Source organism: Lotus japonicus, chromosome 2 (genome assembly GCF_012489685.1).
Source record: "Lotus japonicus ecotype B-129 chromosome 2, LjGifu_v1.2".
Classification (NCBI taxonomy): Eukaryota; Viridiplantae; Streptophyta; class Magnoliopsida; order Fabales; family Fabaceae; genus Lotus; species Lotus japonicus.
Genome location: NC_080042.1, coordinates 85,702,730 through 85,724,980, shown reverse-complemented (window position 1 = coordinate 85,724,980; position 22,251 = coordinate 85,702,730). Strand labels below are relative to the sequence as shown.

General features: G+C 35.6%; 3 protein-coding genes across 3 annotated transcripts; 1 reads left to right on the top strand and 2 right to left on the bottom strand.

The window, feature by feature from the left end:
* The first annotated feature begins 683 nt into the window (after window positions 1–683).
* Window positions 684–2,162, top strand: LOC130740406 (L10-interacting MYB domain-containing protein-like). Its single transcript, XM_057593004.1, has 2 exons — window positions 684–1,061; window positions 1,148–2,162. The coding sequence occupies exons 1-2, from the start codon at window positions 738–740 to the stop codon at window positions 1,706–1,708; spliced, it is 885 nt and encodes a 294-aa protein (XP_057448987.1). The 5' UTR covers window positions 684–737; the 3' UTR covers window positions 1,709–2,162.
* Window positions 2,163–10,613: 8,451 nt separating this feature from the next.
* On the bottom strand, window positions 10,614–12,473 carry LOC130737163 (pentatricopeptide repeat-containing protein At5g39710-like). Its single transcript, XM_057588927.1, has one exon. The coding sequence runs from the start codon at window positions 12,471–12,473 to the stop codon at window positions 10,614–10,616; it is 1,860 nt and encodes a 619-aa protein (XP_057444910.1).
* Window positions 12,474–17,705: 5,232 nt separating this feature from the next.
* Window positions 17,706–20,431, bottom strand: LOC130740405 (aquaporin PIP2-7-like). Its single transcript, XM_057593003.1, has 4 exons — window positions 20,059–20,431; window positions 19,084–19,379; window positions 18,825–18,965; window positions 17,706–18,088 (listed from the first exon to the last, which is right to left on the bottom strand). Exons 1-4 carry the CDS (start codon window positions 20,351–20,353, stop codon window positions 17,975–17,977), a joined length of 846 nt encoding a protein of 281 aa, XP_057448986.1. The 5' UTR covers window positions 20,354–20,431; the 3' UTR covers window positions 17,706–17,974.
* Between the last annotated feature and the right edge of the window lie 1,820 nt (window positions 20,432–22,251).

The following is a 22,251-nucleotide window of genomic DNA, read 5'->3' as shown; positions in this document are numbered from 1 at the left end:
AAAGTCCAAAACGCTTATCTGATCGGTTTTTCTCAACACACTCACGTCTTCCCATTGCTTCTGGAACGCCTTCCCCAACCTATCTGCAGCAGTGGAAAATCCAAATCTCAGGTTGGTTTTTTTTTCATTCTCTTGTAAATCTCAGTTTGGTTTAATTTCTGTTGATTTGGTTCCTCTTAGTTTCTCTATCATCTTCAATTTCTCTAATTTCTTTGGGTTTAGGGTTTAGTTTCTATACTTGAATCTAGGGTTTTGGTTGGGTTTCTTGGGTGAGTTTTGTGAGGCTGTTGGTGGGGTATAATTTTCGTTCATATGGGTGCAGTGGGTGGAGCATTATTTTTGTTCATATGGGTGCTTGAAAATTCTGTGATTGCTTTTTCGTGCTATCTCTACTGCTGCTGAATTTTGCCTATTGCTACTTAGGAGTGCGCGTGAGTGGTTTTTGTTCTGCAACTGAATTTTTCCTATTGCTACTTAGGAGTGTGCGTGAGTGGTTTTTGCCTATTGCTTTGGATAGATACTGGGTATTATATATTGGATATATATTGGATTGGAGGGGTTTATTTATTGCTGGTTATGTTCTTTGATTGGTACCATACGGATTGTTCTTGATTTTTCTTTCCCTCCCCCTGTATCTTTCTTGCAACTGGTTTATTCTTGTTACTGATCTTGTATTTTTCTATTTTCTTTTATTCTTTCTCCTCTTGTATACTTACTTGTGAAGGAATTTGTAATAGATGGCAAGTAACGCTGATAATGTTGACTCCAAGTTATGGCCTAAATTAGTTGTTAAGGAATTCATAGATATTATGGTTGATGAAGTGACAAATGGAAATATGCCAAATGGTGTATTTAATACTAGAACGTGGACTTCCATGACCACTAAGTTAAATTTCAAAGCAAAGAGTTCTTATAAAAAAGAACAACTGAAGGCAAAGATGCATAGGTTGCGAGCTTTGTATCGCGAATTCTCTGCACTTGTGAATCACACTGGATTTGGGTGGGATCCTGAAACCAACACTGTCACCGCAAGTGAGGAAGTTTGGAAAGATTATATTCGGGTATGTATGTAATCAACATCGGATTTATTGTTCACTTTATTTATTAATATTTTTAGTGAATTAACTTATTACTTATATTATTTTAGGTGCATGATAAAGCTGCTCAGTTTCAAAGGAGAGGTCTTGACCATTATAACTTACTGGGAATTATATTTAACAAAAATACTGCAACGGGAGTTCTTCACCATTCATCTACCCAAGACCCACCCAACACAGATGAAGAAATTGAGCTTGAAAATCAATACCGCAACAATGGGGTTCATGTTAACCTTGATAATGATAGTTCTAATGATGATGTTCAAGAATTGGAGCGCATTACTCGTAGTGGAAAGCGCCAAATTCAAGAGAAAGAGGGAAAATCTAAGAAAAGTACTAGAACAATGCAAATGGGAGATGCACTAGCAGCATGGGCTGATGCATCCAAGGCAAGGGCTGAAAGGTATAGGGGTCATATTATGGAGGCCACTTCGTCCATTGTAACGCCTGATTATTCAATTACTAAGTGTGTGACTGCACTTGAAGGAATTGAAGGCATCTCAGTGGATACCTATATGAAAGCTTGTGAAAAGTTTAAGGAGGCTGAATATAGAGAGATGTTTCTTGCTATGTCCGCTGAAATGAGACATGCATGGCTTCATAGACTTTAGGGGTGGAACTTTAATTTGCTTATCTTGTGTTTGTTAGGAGATATACTCCTTAAGTACTTTATTTAATGTCTTTGTGTTGAATTTGAATGCGCTGGATATTTTCTTATTTTTATGTTATTGAGTGTGTTGGATATTTTACTATGGTTGTAATGTGATGGATTTTTAATTATATATGATTATTAAATGTGCTGGATGTTTTGTTATGATTTAGTTATTGAGATTTTGTTATATAAATTAAATGGCAGGTTATTTCCATTATGGATATTGATGGAGATTCTTCAGGTTCAAGTGATGATGAAATGGCAGAGATGCTAATGATTAATATGGTTTATGATTATTACCAGAATCATTTGAATAAAACAGTGGTGAATGATTCTAAATTGTCTGGTCGTGAATTTGTTAATGAAATATTGAATGGATCAGGAACAGTTTGCTTTGATTTATTTCGAATGAGGAAGCCATGCTTTGTTAGATTCTGTAATGAATTGAGGGAGAAAAACTACTTAAGTGACTCAAGGGATGTGTTTGTTGATGAAAAAGTTGCAATGTTCTTATTCATTCTTGGTCATGGTGTTCGGCACAGAGTTGTTGCAAATCGCTTTCAGCATTCAACACAAACAGTTTCAGTTTCAAGTTGTTTGATAATGTCACAATGTCTTCTTTTTATTAAAGAATACAAATATGAAGTCAATTTAAGTCTCAAAATCTCATAAAAGAAAACAACACAATCAAACAAGTTCTTAATTTTTTAGTTTTCAAAACAGGTTTTCAAAATGATTTTACCAAACAAGTTCTCTGTTTTTTCATTTTAAAAACAGTTTCCAAAATTAGAATTATCAAACAAGTTTTTTCTCCGATCTCTCCCTAAAAACAGTTTCCAAAAATTGATTTACAAAACAGTTTTGAGAACTCTTTTTAAAAAGGGTTATCAAACAGGCCCAAAGACTCCGCTATTTTAGTACTTATGATTTCATTTCATTGGTTCATCCGCATCCGCTTTTGTTCAATTACGTATACTTAATCAATCAATCATCTAAACCTCGACCCACGTCAACATATTTAAAGTTTAAACAAGCATACATCTTGTAATCACATGATAATTGAGGGAGGAATATGCCATGACTTTCGATCCTTTTCACTTTTCAATTAATTTTCTGATGACCAAATGGAACACCAATACACAATCAAATTTAAACAAGACACAAAGGAGTAGGCTGAACTTAAATGGTTATGGTTATAGGATTGGAAGAAGATAATAGTTTCTACAGTGATTAAAACAGCCTAATGGTTTCAAGATCTAGTGAAAACTCCTCTACTTCAGGAACAGAGAGGAGGGGAGACAATCATATCTCCAGACCTACAGGGCATCCACAGTAAGCAGAGCATCACAAAATAGAAGCCCAAATGCTGCCTCTAGATTCTTGTTAACGCAACCTCCATCCACTTGTTCTCTTCATGATAATTTATTATTCGGCATCAATATCATACAAATTCAGTTCGGAAGTGAGTTTCAGTATTTCCCTAAGGCCTAATTTCAGTTTCTAACAGTATTAGATCACAGGAAAACCACAATAGAAGGAGTTAATATAATTATTTACCTTTTAATGGAATGAGGAATCTTTCCCACAAAGGACTTAAATTTGTCCCCAAAAAAGTCCTATAAGATAGTTTAACCAATAATTAATAAATTGGGATAAAGTAGAAATGATAAGCGAAAAACTACAAGGAACAAGTAGCAATGAGATTAAACTATGCTTAAGGACGGCATTGAAGAGATCCTCCATTGGTTTCAGACACTAAAGATAACTAGGCATCATAGATGACATTCACGACGAAATATGAATAACTACTAGAATTAGTTATTTACTTAAAATTATATAGTAATATATCATGCACAAAATCTTTTCAACCAAAGACCACCATTATGTTGAGATTTAATTCGGATATACAAAAGTTTCCAACTGATTTAATCCATATTAGTTCTTAATTTTTATTTACCTATCAATGAAGAATGCGCATTGGAAGTCGATCAAGAGTGAACATTAAAATAGATAAGAGTTATAAATACCTTTCAACATTATAAAGTTATTATCATCCTATCATTCTCCCCTAGCCATGCTAAATAAGAATGTAAATTTACAAGTAGGGTATCTTAGAAGAGACCTTTAATTTGTCAAACCAAGGTGGACGCAAAGATGTGGTTCATGGTCAGATGCACCTTCAGTGTGAAAAGCACACCATCCATACTGTGTTATTTGCAAAACAGAAAAAAGACAAACAGTGTTAGGGATAGTCCATGGAAAAGTATATATATAGTCAGGTCCTCAAACTTCAATCTTGCTACCATAATGCACAGAAATGTGCTATTGCATAAAAATAGGATTAAGACAAAAAAGGAGAGAGGAGAAATTGAATGTCACTGCATTAGTATTATGGATAATAAACATGCAATGGTCCAAGGGCCATATGATCTATACATATAGTATTATGTATTTATAAACCTCCATTGTTCATCTGATCCATGCCATAACAGTATTATAGTCTATAGAAACCAAATCATCAAATATGAGGTCATCAATGTGCCTATGCCAAACACAAATTAATAACTAATAGGTAGGTATAAGTTCTTATTAATACGCTAATCAAACTGTTTGGTTAAGCGTATAAAATAGCTTATAACCTACATATAAGCTCTTGTATGCTTATTTTTATAAGTTTCTCAAATTAGCTTATTAATAAGAACTTATACAATAGTTAGTTAGTTTGAGCTGATTTCAATAAGTTTTTCAAGTAAACTTATGAATAAACAGCACACATATACAATAAGTGTTTATTGCGGTAAGCGTTTAGTCAAACTGGTTAACCAAACACAGCTTTTGACGCTAAGCGTTGTGACGCTCAAATCATGAATTCACACCATTATTGAGAGAACTTACCCAACCACTATCATCAGCCCTAGGCTTAATCCCAAGTTATACCTACAGGGGGAACCTAAAGGCTAAAACAACATATATTAACATGGAAAGATTCCTACATAGTATGGCATTAACCCCTCAGCAGTTCAGCAACCTAATTTAATATTTACTAATTTGTTAATACCACTGCATGTATGGTCATTGGTGTAGAACTCTCAAGAGCACTTCAAGAAAGAATGTTTCATCAATATATAAGGCAGATATACCCTGAACTTCTTCCCATTCAAGAGAAATTGACTTTTCAGACTCCTCTGCTCCCGTATCTGCACAACAGAAACATCTAACAAGCTTAGCTAGAAATACATATGTATATTATCAATGGATAAGTACACAAGGAATGTTTCGCAAATGTGGTTGACCTCAGGGGTCGAGTTTTCCAAGGTGAGGTCAGGGTGGGGGATATGATCGTAAGCGTCGCTGAGTGCCACAGAAACCTTCGAAAGCAAGAAATGAATTCGCTAGGTATAAGCGCACACACTTAAGGGCTTGGAGGGTTGTGTCCCTCCCGATTTCTCGTATAATGACAAAATGGTCGAAAAGAAGGGACCAAATGCATAGCGTCTCCTAGAAGCCATCCTTCGGAGTACCCAGGCCCTAGAAGCCGTTGGATAACCGTTGGGAACCCAAGGGTCTAAGCGCAATAACTCCCAACGGGAAATAGCCACCCGTAACCTCCAAAGAGCAATTATTACCGCATTTAACATGGAATAAGACACATAATTTTAGCGAAACGCCCCAACAACCCAAGAGAGCAGAAATGAGTCTACAAGAAGACATCTTCACTCTAACATTAATCCCCAACCTGAGCTTAGTGATTTAGCCTGAGCTTGGGACCTCGGGAGTTAAGGGAGAATAGATTTAAATTTTATCGTTCATGTGAAATAATAAATGACAGATCATGTCAGATAATACTTTCTTGATGACATGTCTGATTGTATGATTGTATCCATCAATAGAAAACTTTCATGACATATCTATCTTCAAGCATTTCCATCAGAGACATGAATCCATAATTTAGTTGTTTTCAAAGGAAGACCGAAAACCATAAGTCCATAACATAGCAACTCATCATGTTTATGCAACAAAATTTATACACCACAAGAAAATGGACTTTGATTCAGCATGACAGTGAATCTATATATACATAAATGACTTATAACGTAGACCAAAATGTTAAAGCTCATGACTTGTTGGCATGCCCATTGCATAATTACACAACAGAAGCAAACGGCAAAAATGTATGAAGCCCCCTTAAACTTTAACCCTTTTGCAAATAGACTCTTTTAACTTTAATTTCATCTCTATTAATCCTTAAACTTGAGTTTCATTGTAATAAGTAATTTGTTAACCTGAGTTAACTGAATAGCAGTTAATTAATCCTCATCTTTGATCCTTAATAAATCTTAACCATTAATTTTAAAAAAATTCTTTCAACCTTGTAAACGGTTCATAGAGGAACCGGGGAAGGAAAAAAGGCACCGCTAAAATGTGTTCTTAAAGCATCAATGCTTCTTTATTCAATTTTCTCTTCTTGTTCTTTCATTTTATTGCACTGGGCTGCATGTCATACTTTGTTCCAGTTAGAAAGATCAGTAAATGTGATCATAGTTCTTCAAAGTAACAGATAATTTCCCAAAACAACTTTGGTCTTTTTTTCCGCATCAGTAGCCATGTCATGTAACCTGTCCTCGAGACATTGCACGGTCCACATTCCAAATTGTCATTCAGCTACATGTTGCAAAACCTTTTCACAAAGCATTAGAACCGGTACAGTATCCAACCCACTCCCCTTATTTTCTCTGTTTTATAACTTTTGTTCAAGGAATCGAGTGGCAACAGGAGATTGAGTGAGATAATCAGAGAGACAGATAGATATAAACATTGGACAGACACATGTTAACGAATTTAATTTTGTAGAATGATATTTTTGGACTGTGATATGCTAGTTTTTTAGTGCTTCTATTTTTCTCCCTTGAGTTACTATTTGGCATGTAAGATCGAAACAGAGAAAATGTTCTTCGTGGGAGCAAACGGAGAACCACGCATGGATACAGGGCATGGAAGGTATAGTTGCAATTTGGGAGAAAACTACATTCATTTTAATCAATAGTTTGAATCTTAAAATTGATCAACACTCTTGATTATTAACCACCAAGTTAGCTCTTGGTTAACCAAAGGACCTATTATGATGATAGTTAAAATTTAAGGTTTAATTAGAATGAAACTATAGTTGATGGTGTCTGGTTGCAAAAGCCATAAAGTTTATCTTTTTACATTTTTCCCAAAGCAAATTATGGATGGAATGACGAAATAAGCTCCTAAATTCCCAAACCAACAGAATCAGAATAATTATTTGCTGCCCAAAACTAGTTTGCTCAATTGGATTTCAGCAAGAAAAAAATGTTGCAAGTACCTTCAATAACATAAGTGCAGGGCTTGTAAAGCTTCTCCCTGGGATCAGAAAGGATGTGAAGATGGAAAAAGGAGGTCAGAGCCAAGGCGTTGGGATGCTGGGAAAATTCTGATTGCCCGTCATCAAAAGTGAAGCTTAAATCAAGGGAAAATAAAACAAATATCTTTTTTAATTAGAATGAAAATAACATTTAAAGAAGAAAAACTGTATATCTCTTTACCAGACTGTCATCAACCAAGTCCAAAGTTGAGGTGTCTTCTTGAGTTTGAGATCTTCCAGAAGTTGGCCAATCTCCCTAATTAACTTAACATTCTGACTCTTCAAAGAGACAATCTGCACCACCAGAATGAAGGGTCACATATGCCAAAAACACAAAGCATGTACACATCAAATTTAACATCATAATGAAATTGACCCAAAATGTTAGGTATAAGGAAATAGAAAAGAATTATCTGAGTAAAACCCATTTTTCAAAATGACCAGAAGCACTTCTACTTCAGAACCAGCATGCCTACACATTTTTCACCAAATAGATAACTGAATCCAACATTTCTTCCCCATTTTCAGAACAGAATATAAGAAATGGGGGAACAGAACCAGATTACATATAAAATATCACAAAACATGAGGGCTTGAAGTATCTCTAGTATTAATGAAGCTTTTTTAGTATCTCTAGCATTATAGTTGTCATATCACATTTGCACAATTATATGGTCAGGGCTCAAGAAGTAATGGAGTAAATAAATATCAAGAGAAATTAGAAAAAACTAAATTAAACTAAGTGACTCTCTACTTGCCTGCTTAACATCAGAGAACTTGGCCATCAGGCCTTTAGGCAGCACACTAATTCTTACTTGCAGACCCCACCAGAGAGCAACTTGGGAGGTGTCATCCTCGATTTTCTCTGAAGACTCTTTGATCACTGTCAAAGGAGTCTTAAGGGTGTCACTATTGAGAACGTCTGGTGAGCCCAATGGTGAATGTCCCTGATGGGAAATTAATCATGTAGAGTAACCAACGGGAATGTTTTTTTAGTTACTATCATTTTAATAAAAACAGAATAATTATGCTTTTATCAGTCACAGATAAGAGCTAGTCAATGATACAATTTGGGAATAATCTTTTTTCTTAAACTAAAAACTTCGCATAAATCAAATCTCAGTAATCAATACTAAGAACAAGAGAGAAAATAGAACGGTTGGGAACTCAGCAGCAACCCAGAACCAAAAATCGAAATTGAGGGAGAAGAAACAGGAAAGAAAAGCCTCGGCTACTCTATTATAAATTTCTGTAAATCTATTATCCCCACACAAACAACTCTCCAAACAATTTTCCCTGCCTTACTTTCTCAAAATCAGTAACATGACAAATATAGAAATTGCAAAATTTCTGTTGGAGGCAGGAAACTTTGCATACTTAAAATTAATGTCTCAATTATTTCATGATAGAATCAGAGGGGTATATTATCACATAAAAACAAAATTTTAAAAGAGATTTAAGGAAATCACACACTTGCAAATGAAGGAAAACGTGCGCGAGCAAAAGAAAATGCGTGAATGTGAAAGAAAAAGAAGGTGCCTCCAAGTAATTTGCCACTGCAAGTGAATGAAAGCATCCCTACATTCACAGGAAATCGTTTGTGAGCAAAAACAAATGGAGAAATTAATTAACAAACTTGCATAACCAACAAAGAATTTATCAGAAAGATTAATTAATAAAGAAAAAACAAAAAAAAAAGTATGTAAAAACACACATAGAAAAATCATTGAAGCTAACCTTCTCCATCTCAAAAGTCCTTTGCCACATGGCTTTTACAACTCTCTCAACCCTTCAGAATTCACCAGGATCTCAAAACCCAAAATACCAACAAAAAAAACTAATCATTTTTTTCTTTAACTAATAACATCAAATGAATCATACCCCAGAAAACAAAAAACCAAGAAAAAAAGATTGAAAAGAAAATGGTCATGAATTCAGCTGCAAGCCTGCAACCCAGAATGAAACAGTTGTAAGTTGTATCTTCCTGGCTGGGGGAATTACAGTTGGTTCTATCTTTGCATCAGTCTTAATATTCTCAGCCTCTGCATCAGTTCTACCTTTGCAGATCGGAGCAGGTACATATCTTCGAATTGGGGGAGCAGTGTATACTGGAACTGCTTGCCGAGTACTAACCGGTGGAGCAGCTCGTACAGGAGGAGCCCGCATTTCTTGATGATGGAACATTGTGGCCGGTGGTGGAGAGAATACAGGCACTGCAGTCCATATAGTCACTGGAGGGGAAATCCCCTGGCAAGGTAATCGCATTGTCGTATGGGAACATAAGGTGCTGCTCCTACTGCTGGGAAATTCAGTTTGCTTTCTGGTATAAAAGTGATCTCGTACGGGAAAGATTGAGGGAGGCCAAAGACTCGAGCCCACTGAATTTAAATGATACGTGGAAATACTACAGTTATCTGATTCTTCGGCCCCGACATGGCAAAACAAAGAGCTACTGGGAACACAATAGCCCGACATAAAGGAGGAACCTGACTTATCTTAAACCCCCCAAGTGCACAGGCTTAAGGGCTTGGAGGGCTGTGTCCCTCCCGAGTTTTCGCATAGCGACAACCCGGTCGAAAAGGAGCACTTATATTAAAGCCCATCAAGCGTGCACGCTTAAGGGCTTGGAGGATTGTGTCCCTCCTGAGTTCTCGCATAGCAACAAATCAATTGAAAAGAAGGGACCAAATGCATAGCGTCTCATAAAAGCCATCATTCAAAGTATCCTTAGCCCGAGAAGCTGTTGGAAAACCGTTGGAAACTCAAGGGTCCAAGCGCAATAACTCCCAATGGTAAATAGCCACCCGTAACCTCCAAAGAGAAATTATTATCGCATTTAACATGTAACAAGGCACATAAATTTAGTGAAACAACCCCCAAGTCCCCAACAACCCAAGAGACAAGAAAAGTGTATATAAGAAGACAGAAAGAACTTGAGAAAAACATCTCCACTCTAACGCTAATCCCGGATAGCTTAGTGATTTACCCCCCTGAGCTTGGGACCCCGGGAGTATAGGGATAACATAATCAAATTTTGTCATCCATGTGAAATAATAATAAATGGCAGATAATACTTTCCAGATTTCAGCAAGCCTCATTCAAACTTATTGAAATTCATAAAATCATCAACAATGATTCCCAACAACATGAAAAACATGAGTAAATTAGCAACAGAACAGAAAGAAAGACTTTTTGATTTAAAAACCAAAAAGCTAACAGTTCCTACTTATGATTCCAAGCAAGTTACTTCAGACTTGATAATTTAAAAAAAAAACAAAAAAAAACAGATCTACATGACCTAGTCTAGAAGGAGGTCTTTGATAGCGGTAGAGTTCCAGGCAGAAGATGATAAATTGCTATCCGAGCAAGGGAGAACTTTCCATATTGCAGGTCTCCAAGCCAAAGCATGCTAGATGCAAGCCGGAAGACTCAGCTCAAGGTTTATGGTAACATAGTTCAACAAGCAAAGCCAAAGTTATTAGGTACTTGCTGAAGCATATGAACCCTTTCTACCATCAAGTAACAGGCCATCCATTGCTCTTTCAGCTAGCTCACCCCGAAGATACTCAGTTTGACCTTCCCTGACGTCAATTTCATTAAGTACTTGAAGTAGCTCGGAATCATTGAGATTACAGCTCCTCAATGTGTTTTGAATGACCCAGCTCATCTTATTGTACCTTCTAACACAACATAGAGCCTCAATAAGAGCAAGTACAGAGAACATATGAGGAGCAAAACCATAATGCACCATCTCCATGTACATATCATACGCCTTATGAACATTACCACATCTACAATGATCAAATATTAATAAATTATAAACTGCTCCATCTGGCTTATAATTCCCCTCAAGCATTGTGTCATGAGCTCTGGCTGCTTTCTTCATTAAACCCCTCATTCCGAAACCTTTGACAAGCCCTACCACACTCTTAAATTCATTATTACTGCAGTTCTCTATCAGAGTATCATATATTATAAAAGTTGGCATACGCAAACACACATGAGAAATAAACCACAAAAGATGGTGCTTAGCTTCTGTTATCCTAGCTTTCTTATTAAGTACATTCAAAAACACACTATAGTGAACATCAACTGGCAAATAATCAAAGTAGTTAATTTCACGTTCCAAAAGATAAGCCTTTTCCAAGTGACCTTCAGCTAAATAATCACTCATCAAATTAGAAAAAGTATCCTCATGCGACAGGCCTTGCATAACTGATTTGTCTATGTCGTCATACAGCCCCCAGAGCCCCAGCCACGAGATGCTCTTTTTATCCATCTCCACCTTCAACTTATAAGCCTTCCCCAGCTCCCGGATTCGGCAAAACCCGAATATAACAGTGCTATAACTTACAGCATCAGGGGACAAGCCGATCTCAGGCATGCCCCTCAAAATCTCCAGAGCCTCCTCAGCCCGGTCCAATAAGCAAAGGCCATGAATAATGGCGTTGTATGTAACATGAGAGGTTGAAATCCCAGTAACAAAATCAGGCAAAAACCCCTTGTGTATCATTTCATCTTGCAAATGAAAAGCCTTACTGAATTGAGCTTGAAGACGATAAGCACTCATCAAACCAGTATAAGTCTTGTTATCTGGCGACACACCCCTGCGCAGCATCTCTTGGAAGAGATCAAAAGCTTCCGACAGTGTTTGCTGCAGGCAGAGGGAACCTATAAGCGGCCCATATGTGTCAGCATCAGGCAAGATGCCCTTGTGAACCATCTCTGCTTTCATTTCAAACGCCTTCTCTACCTTCCCCTTGTTGCAGAACAAATGAATGAGAGACGTGTAAGTCTTGTCATCAAGGGCCAAACCCTTTTGATTCATCTCCTGAAGCAGCTCCTCAGCCTCTTCCATCTTCCCTTTCCCGCAAAAACCCTGAACAAGTGCATTGAACGAAATCAAATTTGGCTCGAAACCCCTCTCAATCAGGCACCTCAAAATCCCCAGAGCCTCACGAAACCTCTTATCACGGCAATATGCAAGAACAATCGCGTTGTAAGTAGCAACCGAGGGCGAAAACCCAGTATCAATCATTTCAGCGAAAACCTTATAAGCCTTATCACACTGACCCTGGTCGCAAAACAAATGAATGAGAGACGTGTAAGTGTTCTCATCAGACTCAGCCATGCCCCTCAAAATCCCAAGAGCCTCCTCAACCCTCCCATCACGGCAACATGCAAGAACAAGCTTGTTGTAAGTTGTCTCATCAGCCAAACCCTTCCAATTCGTCTTCTCAGTCTCAGTCCATGCGGCGGCGAACCCGCGTATCATGACGTCCGGCGGCGGCACGCGGTTTCGGAGAAAGGTTTTGAATAAAACACGGAGGAGCTTCATGCCCCTCAAGGGTTCACTTCAAGAGTTGACTTTTAACTGGTTGGTTTAGTTCAACCTCCACTCTTCCACTTTAACATTGTTACTTTGTTTGTGTCGTGTGGTGTGCGCCTTCCTAGGGTTGCACATGGGTTGGGTTGGATGAGTCAAAATAAAATCTGAACCGATCAAAATTGTCTGGGTTGGGTTGGATTTCACGAATTTCTTCTTCGGACCCGATCCGAACCAACCTGACGAAGTTCGGATTGAATTGGATGAATTGATTGGGTCACTATATTAAAATAATAATATATCTGAAATATTAAAAAATCTTGCAAATATTATTATAAATTCAGAAAAAGTTATAAAAAATACTAAATATGTTATAATACTAAATAACATGAAAATAACACAAAAAGTTATACCAAATAGCATGAAGTAATACCACATAAATGACATATAACCAAATATCATGAAAACATAAAACTTCATTACCAAATGATATGAAACAATCTAACATAAATAGTACCTAAAAAGTGAAAAGCAACACTAAATGTCATGTCATGACACCTAGAACTTAGATGTCTCCAACATGCCAAATAATATATATTGACATGTAACAAATAACTACGAACAAATACTCTAAGTTCAAATATGACAAATAACTACAAATACTTAAGTCTCAAAATTTTAAAAAGTCATTACTCCGACACTAGCACTCAAAGTATGAGTAAAATTATAAAAAAGTTTATTATTATATGTATGGATTCTGGGTTGGGTTGGATGGATTTGAAGTGAATCCGAAATCCGATCCGAACTTGGTTGGGTTGTAGTAAAATCCATCCGACTAACCCGATTACCCAATCCAACCCGCATTTTTTCTATTAGATCGGATTGGGTTGGATGGGTTCATTGGATCTACCCGGCCCATGTTCACCCCTAAGCCTTCCTCTGCCCACTGTTATGTTGGAAAAATATATTTTCTTTTAATAATTATATTTAATTCTCATATGTTCTTACCCTACTTTTTACAAGCATAAGATAATGCTTGTTTTGATTATGACTATGAGTATAATGATATATTCACACATTTGTTTCTCTTCCATCTCATTTTCATTATTTTTCTCTTTCTTTTTTTCTCATTATATCACTAATCATATCTCACATTTATCTTTCTTTTATTCCTCTCTCACTCTAATAATTGATTTCCAACTTGAGTTTAGTGATTTACCCTATGAGCATGGAACCTCGGGAGTTTAGGGAGAATAGAATAAAATGAGGAGAGGGATAGGGAATGAGGAGAAAGAATGAACAATGATGTTGTTTTTTGGAGAGAGAGAGGTGCAGGTTTATATTTTTTTTTATGTTTTATGTTAATTGATTTTTTTTATTTTAATTAAATTTAAGGGTTTTAATTATGTTTTTTTTAGAATTTAAATTAAAAAGAAAAAGGAAAGCCAGATAAGCTCATTAAATGACGTGGCAATGCCATATGGACTTCCCGGAGCTCCGGCGTTGACCAAAATGGTCGGAGGGACTAAAACTGATCATTTTGGCAAAAGATAGGGACCAATACCACGTCTTGCTCTGACGAGGGACGAAAACCATATTTATGGAAAAAGATAGGGACGAAAAACTTAATTTAACCAAATAATAAATAGCAGATCATGTCAGATAATACTTTCTTGATGACATGTCTGATTGTATGATTGTATCCATCAATAGGAAACTTTCATGACATATCTATCTTCAAACATTTTCCATCGGAGACATGAATCCATAATTTAGTTGTTTTCAAAAGAAGAACGAAAACCATAAGTCCATAACTAGCAACTCATCATGTTTATGTAACAAAATTTATACACCACAAGAAAACGATCTTTGATTCAGCATGACGGTGAATCTATGTATACATAAATGACTTATAAAGTAGACAAAAATGTTAAAGCTCATGACTTGTTGGCCTGCCCATTGCATAATTACACAACAGAAGCAAATGGCAAAAATGTATGAAGCCCCTTAAACTAAGTGACTCTCTACTTGCCTGCTTAACATCAAAGAACTTGGCCATCAGCCATTTGATTTTGATTCAAATTCATTCATTAACATTATAGTGGATTATTTATCCCACTTGTATGCTAAAGATATAACACCTAACAATAAACTGAAAAGCCCATGGCCATGACCCGTCATTGGTTGGAGAGTTAAGTTGTTGAAAGTTTGAGTGTATTTTTCGTCACAAAACGGAATGCAGTTCATGTAAGCTGCGCTTAAATTATGTGAAGCATGTGCATAAATAAATAAGAATAAATTCGATGAAATAGTGGGATGATGAACTCCAACTTAACATAAAGTAAAATGGTGAAAAAGTTAAAAAAAAAAATGTCAACATCTGCAGTTGGCTCCAATGGAAATAGATATTAACAAACAAATAAAAGGTAAAAGAACTTCTTCAAAGAATTTGGGATGAAAGTTTGCACTCAACAAGTATTCAAACACACTTGAAACGATTACAGACTACACGCTGACCTAACATGTATATAACAGCAACCACCAAATGGGCAAAGCAACCAGCACAGATCTGAAATTCAGGAGCAACACTTTATGGCTGCTATTCGATCCCATGTATATTGCATGAAATAAAATGACCTACAATTTCCGAGTAGCACTGCCTATCTATCGAGTATCTTTCCAACTATCTATCTATTCCTCATCATGTAAAAGGATAGACGTTTGAAAAGAGCAAACTGCCAAGAAAAATATATGCCGCAGAGTATGCCCATATCATGTACGCCCATCTAAAGCATTTTGCAGGGTATGTCATTATATATGAAGCAAACCAATAAAGAGGAGAACTGGAAGACAAGAAACGGGTGGCCACCTGTTAAATGGCGATTTCCGAAAATGGGAGAACAGATGCCGACAAGTAATCTGGCGTGGCTGCTGGCTCAGATTCTATGGGAACATTAGCAACATCCCCTTTAATCACATTCTTTCTCCTCCTAAGATTGAAGTGTTCTGTTACAGGAGTGAGTAGTGTCATGTATCCATTTTTTATGTCAAAATACACGGTTATAAATAAGAGAAAAAAACATTTTAGATTCATTCATTTAATGATGAACATTTTAATGTGTTTGAATATTGATCAATTTAGTTAGGGATTGTCTAAATGACCCGTGATAAAGTTTGGGTTAAATAATTCATCATCCAATAACATTAAATGTCTAATGAATTTGTGTTTGAGTTATAATTTTCTTTCACGTAAACTAATACATTGGTAATTGTAAAATAATGTCCTTAGACCCAAAAAATGTAGAAAATAAATATTTTCCTTAACACATTGATTAACTGTAAAGTCCAATGTTAAATTTTATATTTAATATAATTTTCTTTTGAACAAATATATGTGAATTCATTTATATTCATGAGTGTCGGGTGTCCATGAATATCACAGATATTATAAAATCTGGTTAAAACTCACTCAATGGATATCCATGTGAGTATAGACGTATGGATATAAAATTTTACATATGGAGCGAGTGATGAGTATATATTATCTATGTCCACCCGTTACCCCGTATCCATTGACTTCCCTATAATAGTTTCATGAGATTAATTTAATTATATGCATCGATGGTGTAAATAAGTTTTACACCATCATTCAATTACATCCCTCCATTTTGTTATTTCACAATTAATTTTGAGTTTAATAATATCTAAAATAGAAGATGAAAGGTTATAATTGAATGATGGTGTAAAACTTATTTACACCGTCGATGCATATAAATTAATCTCACAGCTTCATTTACTTTTATCTTGAAAAGAGTGATAAATGACAAAAAAAAAAAAAAAAAAAAAAAAAGAGAGTGATAATGCACATTAACAGAGTCCCGTGTATATATCTAAATTAACTCAAATCCTGATCGTAAATCGATCATCAAAGTAAGCCACACCACACGTAATCGGCCACATATGAAAATGGCCACAAAATGATGAGCACATAAAATATGGTGCAGATAAGGTGTTAGCTCATCAATCTATTAATATATATATGAAATAAAGGTTACCAAGGAATCCGAATCCATCCACCGAACATGTTTACTTTTTTTCTTTTCTATCTCTTCCATTACTTAAATATTCCATTACAACGTCAATCATTTTTATAAAAATTTCATGGTTTCATGTCACTTCCTATAACCACCACCACAAAAGTAAGGTTAGATTATCAAATAAAATGTTCTGGCAAAAAAAAAATGATTATCTTATGAAGTGCTAGCTTTCGAGTGAAGCTCATAGTCTAGTACAATTGTATAATATACTTTAGGATAAGCATCACAACAGAAATTTATAAAAATGTCAAAGATAGAACAGTTGTCAAGGACCCCAAATATATTGAAAGACACTAATTGCAGGTAAAAAGACAACGAAATGAGCGAATAATGTTTGGTTCATTTTTGGTAATGGACAAATATGAAGGTTCAAGAAGATTATAGTTAGGTGAATGAACTTACTGAAGCTTACTTAATTAATTGCTAAGGACTAAAGCACAGCAGAAATTTTCTAATTAATCATGAAAGGACACTAAATGTTTAGCCATAATAGTCACTCTCTGTTTTCAAGCCTGTGATGAATCGATGATGACACAATCCTACCTTGTAAGACAGAAACACAAGAGAAATTTCAAGAATTAGGCCTACAAACAAAGTATGGTAATCCAAAAACCTACATTTTTCTTTACATCGAAAAGGTAAGAAAAAGTTATATTTAATATAACCACAGATATTTGAACTGGTTACACTTTTATCCAAATCAATTCTAACATTAAAAAAAATATTGATAGAAGGTTCTTCTTAACATTAATTTCAGCTTTAAAATTGGTTATGGAATGATTTTCAAACATATTATAATAGATTATAGTTTTTTCTTCCAATGTAAGGTCAAGTATTTTAACAAGGGATGATAAACTGGAAAAGAAAAGAAAGCAATAAAATGACTTGCCACTAATATTAGGGTATGTTTGGATACACATGGTCCTGGTCCTTCCTCTATCCAAAGCAATAAGCTATGTGAACAGAAGGACCACAAACTCTATTATATAAATAATAATACTCATGTCATTGTGCATTGTACATAGATAACTGATAAAGTTTTGAGAATCAAGCAAATTTTTGATGCGAAATTTGAAACAGGGAACGAGGAATATACCACATAACAATCAAGAAGTGCAAAATGAAATATGAGCAAGGATGCACAAGAGAAAATCAACACTTGACAAATACATACATTAAAATTTAAGAAAAGACACAAAAGGGATAAAAATACACCCTTGGACACAAGCATTCTTATCTACAATTTCATGGTCCCTTGTGTTTAGCCTTTTTTCTCTACACAGCTGCAGCTGAACAGGAAAAGACTTAGATAAGGCCTAAAGGGACCAGCAGGGACAGGCTTGCACTCCTCAGCATAATACCATGGGAATCATTATTCTTTTGGGGGAAATTAACACCATAGCTTAATTTAAGTGCTTAATTGTTGCTCCTGAAGGATCCAAGAGCTTTGATAGCTGCTGCTCTGAGAATGTATTGGTGGTAGATTGCAGCTGCTAGAGCTCCAATAAATGGTCCAACCCAGAAAATCCACTGTCATCACATAAAACAAATCACCAAAATTAGAACATCATCAACATATATAAGTGATTATATTCTCACATCCTAAGTTTGTACATCATTCTCAGTCATACCCTTTTATGATAGAGAAAAACTCAAAAGTTTAACTTGAGTTTCTCTCTTTTTCCATCATAATTGGAGAGTGTGGTCTAATGGTATGATTGGATAAATTTCCCTTTTAGAAGAATCAATATGAAACCTAGGTGCGTGTTTAGATAAGTGTTGTCACAATTGATTGTGAACAAAGTTGATTTCGGTAAGATTGATCATAGCAAAAATGAGTTGAAAGTGAAAGTGATTAATGTTTTGATAAATTTGTGAAAAAATGATTTTTAAATTTTTTCTTAGGGATATTGTCAAATCTACAAATCTCACCATTGATTATGGTTAATACATAAATTACTCTCTTTAGCTTCAACCATAATTGATTTTGAAATTGAAATCAATTTTCCGAGATAACTCCCTAACATCTCTATTGTCATTTAAAATGAAGTTTTCAAGGTAAGAATTGATTTTGAAGTTCCTTGTTGGGAACCTACCCAAAGCCTCACCCCAAAATCAATTCTGGCTACAAAACATGGACTAAAAATTTGAGGTTAAAACTATGAAGTATGAACCTACCTAACTTTCCACACTAGCTAGTTTGTTTTCTTTGGTTAGAAAATGTAAAAGGACAAATTAGAGATAGTTTATTTATAAGGAAGCTTACATGGTCATCCCAGATTTTGTCTTCGTTGTAGATGACAGCAGCTCCAAAACTCCTTGCTGGGTTAATTCCAGTACCAGTAACAGGGATTGTAGCCAAGTGAACCATGAACACAGCAAATCCAATAGGAAGTGGAGCCAAAACCTTTATATAATTTCACAACCAAAGCAACATATATATAAGTTAGTGAATGAAATTAAACATTGTGAGTGTGAAATTACATTATATTATATCATAAGGTTAACTAATTGAGATAGCTTACAGGAACATGGGAATCCCTAGCGTTTCTCTTAGGATCAGTGGCAGAGAAAACAGTGTAGACAAGAACGAAGGTGCCAATAATCTCAGCACCCAAAGCGGTGCCGTTGCTGTAACCAGGTTGCACAAAATTGGCAGCGCCACCGTACCTGTTGTAGAATGATTTTTGGAAGGCCTTGGCCAATCCAACACCACTGATTGCACCTAAACACTGTGCTACTATGTATAGAAGTGCCCTTATCAAAGACACCTTGCGTCCTATGAACAGCCCAAATGTCACTGCAGGGTTTATGTGTCCTCCTGCAACCATCAATTCCACACACATCACACATCTCCATCAAATTAAACAACCAAAAGAAACAAATTTACAGCATATATAACAAACCAAAAACTTATAAAATATATGATACAATTTTTTAGTTTTTTACTAGTTAGTTCCGATGGACTCGAACAAAAGTGAGTTGAGTCGAGCTAGCTCTCTATTCTAGTGTAAGCCTTTAAAGTCATAATTCGAATCAATTCGTCACCAGCTGTTTTAGATGAATTGATTCACTTTTATCTAAACATAAAATAAATATTAACAAAAATTTATTAAAATATACAAAAATGCTAGAAATTGGAAAAATATGTGAATGAAAAATGAAAATTTCCTTGAATCACACTAAATTGTGTAAAAAATTATGTTTCATCAATAAAAACTGATTCACTTCACTTCCAACCCGCTTACTTTACTAGTCTAGTAAGTTGAGCGGCTGAGTAAAAAAAACTCACTTAAATATGAGCATCTATTATTCTAACTCAACCCACACTCATGGGTATGAGTGTGGGTTGAGTCGAGCTAACTCAGGAGTCGGACAATTTTTACAAAATACCTCACTTGCTCATGAACAAATATATAGTTTTTTTTTATTTGATTAAATTAAAAAAATTATTTTATGACATATGAAAAAGAAAGAGAGGGGAGGAGAAGCATATATACCAGAGATACCGGCGGTGCAGTAAACAAGGATGAAGATCATGCCACCAAAGGCCCAAGCAATACCCAAGATGCCAGCACCATCACAAGGATCAGCACTGTTGAGCCTGCTGTGGCCAATGACAGTTAAAACCGTTACATAAAGGAAGAGAAGTGTGGCTATGAACTCAGCTATGAGAGCTCTGTAGAAGGACCACTTTGTCAGCTCCTCCGGGTCGAAAAGCGGAGTCGGAGGTGGATCCTGGTAGTCTTTTGCAGAGTATTCACCCTGTTCTTGAACCTCAGTATCCTTCGCCATCTTTGGTTTGTGCTCTATACTCACTCACTAGGCACTGTTGCAAGTGTGGTTAATGGATTGGTTTGAGGAGTTTGAGAATAGAGTGGTGTGGTATTTAAGTAATGTGAGGAAGGGAGAAATGTTGAAAAATTAATCCAATAACTTAAGTGGGTTTCTCGGTTGGCATAATTAGTTGTAAGTTTCGAGTTTAACTCTCACATTCGCATAGGTTAAGAATTTTATCTTCTACGTTTAGAAGAACTTCAATTGGTGTGCAACTCTCATCATAGAGATTCTATAACGCTCTTACTCAGAAGTGAGTCTCTGCTTGTCTCTCTAACGTAACATGTTAGTGATGCTTTGTATGAAATTCTATTGTTTTTTAATAAAAAAATTAAGTGGGGTTTGTTGGTAATGACGAGATTAACATAATTTTTTGCCGCCCATATTAGCTTGGTTTCGCTTGCATGGCCCCACCATGCCAGGTCCATCTTTCAACGGCACTTGATCATGTACACATAAGACATGGCCCACTGTGACCTAAAAAGGTTCTTGCATATCAACGGCTACATGTGAGTGTAGGCTTTCTGTGTGTTTCCTAGTGAAACTTTTAAATCAATTTTTTTTGGGTAAAAATTATCTGGAAATCATCTAAAATATTTTTTTAATTCCAAAATTAATTTTGTGGAGATGTCAGAGAGAGCAGTTTTTGTTTTTGTATTGGATACAAGCAATCAAGTTTGGAACTGCATTTTGAAAATCAATAAAAGATTAATATTGAAAATATAGTGATTTTTCAATTTGTAGTGTTAGCAATTTATCTTTTTGCCACATTGTAGTGTTGTTAGCAGTCCTTGTAATGAAAATCAGTATGGCAAATTAAGCAGCAACACCACAATGGCTTTGCAAAGAGTAATTAATGACTACGGTCCCCTGGGTTTTACTTTGATGAAACCAATGAGTTATCCACGTGTCCCATGTTGCAGGTTTCACAAGTGTTGAAAATTTTCAACACCTCTCTCCTCCCTCTAACTTTCAACACTCACTTTCAACACCATTAAACCCCACTTTCAACATTAAACTACCCACATTCAACACCATTGTGGGTAGTCTTACAGTTCCGTGCACTTAACTCTATCTCAAGCACATGGTGGTGGGGTAAAATCAATGATATTAATTCAACTGCACTTTTCTAGTAATCTCTCCATCCATAATTCATACTCCCATTTAGGTCGTGAACTTTTCCTCCCTTTTAGAAATGATAAATATTTAGATAAACATTATAGCCACCATTACCACATGAATATATCATTAGGTAAAAATAACTATTCTCCCCACTCCTTATTGATTGTCCAGAAAAAGAAAAAATTGACATGTTAAAATGTTTAATTAATTTTTAATTTTATAAATGTATTATTTTTTAATTCATTGTACATTTTAAAATTGACTTTACCTGAAGCATTTGCTATTAAAAAAATTGATTAACCCTGTGTAGAAATTCAATCTGAACTGAAGCATCAAAGTTAGTGGCCAAGAAATATTTGCATAATAGAATAACAAAGAGATTAAGATATATTATCCTGAAAAACCAAAGAGATCGACTAATACAGCAATCATTACTATTTTTATTGTAGAAAGTTCAGAGTAGTTGTTGTCTTCGTTGGATGACGAAGGTGTGCCAGAATAATTTATATGGACGTACCTTAAACTAAAATCAAATGAGTTTTGAACACACTGCATGCTCAAATGATCCTAGCCACAGGTTCGAGCCCACTTATAAAACTCAATAAATTAAATCTTATATGACAAATAGTTCAAGCGGATTTGGAAATCGGGTCCGTAAAGGGTGTACCATAAGAGCTACCAACATGTTAGTTCAATTAGTAGAGACAAAACACTTCCTCTTAAAAGATTATGAT